Source organism: Chelmon rostratus, chromosome 13, assembly GCF_017976325.1.
Source record: "Chelmon rostratus isolate fCheRos1 chromosome 13, fCheRos1.pri, whole genome shotgun sequence".
NCBI lineage: Eukaryota > Metazoa > Chordata > Actinopteri > Chaetodontiformes > Chaetodontidae > Chelmon > Chelmon rostratus.
The window spans coordinates 6,133,030-6,135,669 of record NC_055670.1 but is presented as its reverse complement, the minus strand read 5'-3'; the positions used below and the strand labels follow the sequence as shown (position 1 = coordinate 6,135,669).

At 45.7% G+C, this 2,640-nt stretch overlaps 1 protein-coding gene across 1 annotated transcript; it reads right to left on the bottom strand.

Annotated features, from left to right (window-relative positions):
* Positions 1-1,364: 1,364 nt before the first annotated feature.
* Positions 1,365-2,183, bottom strand: olig2 (oligodendrocyte lineage transcription factor 2). The gene has a single exon (XM_041951377.1). The coding sequence runs from the start codon at positions 2,181-2,183 to the stop codon at positions 1,365-1,367; it is 819 nt and encodes a 272-aa protein (XP_041807311.1).
* Between the last annotated feature and the right edge of the window lie 457 nt (positions 2,184-2,640).

The window sequence follows — 2,640 nt, the reverse complement described above, 5'->3', positions numbered from 1 at the left end:
CTTGTGCGCAGCTGTGAGGGATCACAAACACTCACTCTGTTATCATGTGAGTATCACCCTGCAGGAGAGACGAGCCCTGAAAAAAATTACTTTAAAACACTGAGCTCAAGCATGTTTATTTTTTGATAAAAAAAATAGCAGATTTCTTATTTTTATTCAAGTTTTTATGTGTGTTCTGCTTAATGAGATGAACATCGTGATTGTATGTCGGACAAATTATTAGGTTAAGATGTGAGTTACTGTGAAGACAAAGCATTCTTGAAATAGACTGTATATATTTTTATTTCTGGATACATTTTAAATCTCCACAGACGCTGTTACAATGATTTTCTATGAAGTGAAGTCAAATTTATTTGTCCAGCTCAAATCACTGCCTCAGCTGTTCTCTTTAAGGTGGAAAAGAGTTGGACCTTTCTGCCACTTCTCATCTGGCAGAGGTCTCTTTCACAGCCGGCTTGCTTAAACAATTTAATAATTATGATAATAAAAGTCAGCTTCCAGGTAAAGTTGTTGAAGTTTGTACATTAAATGTCTTACTGCAGTCTGTGCGTAAAAAGGAGCGGTTTGTTTAAAGTGAATGTCCACATTAAAATAGCCTTTGAGTTTGTCTGTTGGTGTTCAGTGTTTCTGTGTCGGCCTGTTGAGACATGTCATCCTTAATATTCACAAAGATAATAAAAACATCAAAGTCATTTTACCTTTTCAATTAATCGTCTTTATTTTACATTTCAACACAATCAGAGATTCATCTGAAATTCCCGTCCAAAATAAGTAAATAAATATCATTTTCATTTTTTTATTAAAAAAATAAAGAAGTGGTCATTGTTGGCGTCGGACAGAGAATAACAGCCTACTGGACAGAAGAGGAGGAGAGAAGCTTCGAGTAAGACGGATGGAGTAAAGCAGGTGCAACATGTGCGGGGTGGGGGAGTCTCCCCTCACATTAACAACACTCTAATATATAATATCTCCCACTATTTAAACAGAATCATCCATCTACATATTTACACTCTATATTTGTGGTTTGATTTGGGACCTTTTCCCTCATGGAAAAGCAACTAATCACCAAGCGATTCAGTCTGATCTTTAAATAAGTGTAGAGACACACAGACGCCTGGGCCATCAAAGACTTGCAGTGTGAAAGTTTTGTGTGAAGAAACACCTGTTACAGTTGAGGTTAATAACCAATAAAACACTAAGTTAGTTGCAAAACCCCAAAGTCCCAGTGAGGAAAATCAATGCATTGGTCTTTACTGGTTCCGTCGACGCAACGGACTCAACACCAAAGATAAATAAAAAGCGGAATAATGTGGGGAGAGAGAGTCTGTGTCAGCCCCAACAGTTCGTCTCCACTGAGCTTGGAGTCACTTGGAGTCGCCGGCCAGCCTCGGCATGGTGACGGTGCTCATGCTGGACACATGCGGAGGCGGGACTTGGCACATGCTGCACGGACAAGGCATCCCGGTGCCGACGCCCCAGTGCTGGAAGCTGCTGCCCAGTGGCCCTGCACCTGCAGCGGGCGCTTTCAGGAGTCCGTGATGGGGTCTGACCGAGGTGACGGCGGCGATGCCGGGCGCGGACAAGGAGGCGGTGGAGACGGCCGCCGGCGGCAGGAGTGGGTGGTGCACCGCCGGGTGTGAGGCGTGGGAAGCCGCCGGGTGTCCCGGCACGGGCCCCGCGTGTGTCATAGTCCCACAGGCTGACGGGTGGAAGCCGCTGTGGTGTCCGCTGCTGCCGTAGATTTCGCTGACCAGCCGCTTCATCTCCTCCAGTGAGTTGCTCAGCATCAGGATGTAGTTTCTAGCGAGCAGCAGGGTGGCGATTTTGGAGAGTTTGCGCACCGACGGTCCATGCGCATAGGGCATGACCTCCCGGAGCCCGTCCATGGCCACGTTGAGGTCGTGCATTCTTTTCCTCTCGCGGCTGTTGATCTTGAGGCGGATGGACTGCAGCTCGCCCTCGGACAGGAGTTTGCGGTCTTTCTTGGCCAGCCGGAGGGCGAGGGACTCCTCATCGGCGGCGGACAGGCCGCGCAGGTTGGCGATATCTGACGGAGAGTCGCTCTGTGTGGAAGACACGGCGCCGGAGAAGCCGTGCACAGACTTCTTGAGGGTCGACAGGAAGATGTCGTCCACCTCAGGAGATGACGGTCTGCTCGACACGCGGCTCGTATCGGAGTCCATAATCCTGGTCCAGCACGGTGCTCTGAAGGAAAAAACAACAACAAACTTTTTTAGTTAATTTAACTTACTAAGCCCCAGAATCCACATCTCATGTCAGCACCACAATATCTATTCTGGGGGTCACGACGACTAATGCTAAAAAGTTCTTACTGTTTAATCCTTAATGAACAATTAAAGGTAGGCTTAGATTAAAACTACATTGGATTTGAATTAAGTGGTAACGGAACATTTATCCTGAATGCTGCAGAAAATTAATATTAAAACACAACTTCCAAGTAATTTTCTGGCACATTTGCTGTAGCTTTTCACATTTTTTATTTATCATATCGGATCATCAGTTAAGGAAAAAGAGATAAGTTATTTGTGAGTGCCCATATCTTTTCTCCGCTGCATTTCTACTCGCTACTGGTTCGGTATAAGTAAAGCAGAAGGAGAACAGCCATTAAATTACGCAAAT

Excerpts from the sequence above, each read along its gene's own strand:
- olig2 (XM_041951377.1), bottom strand. The coding sequence starts at position 2,183 with ATGGACTCCGATACGAGCCGCGTGTCGAGCAGACCGTCATCTCCTGAG.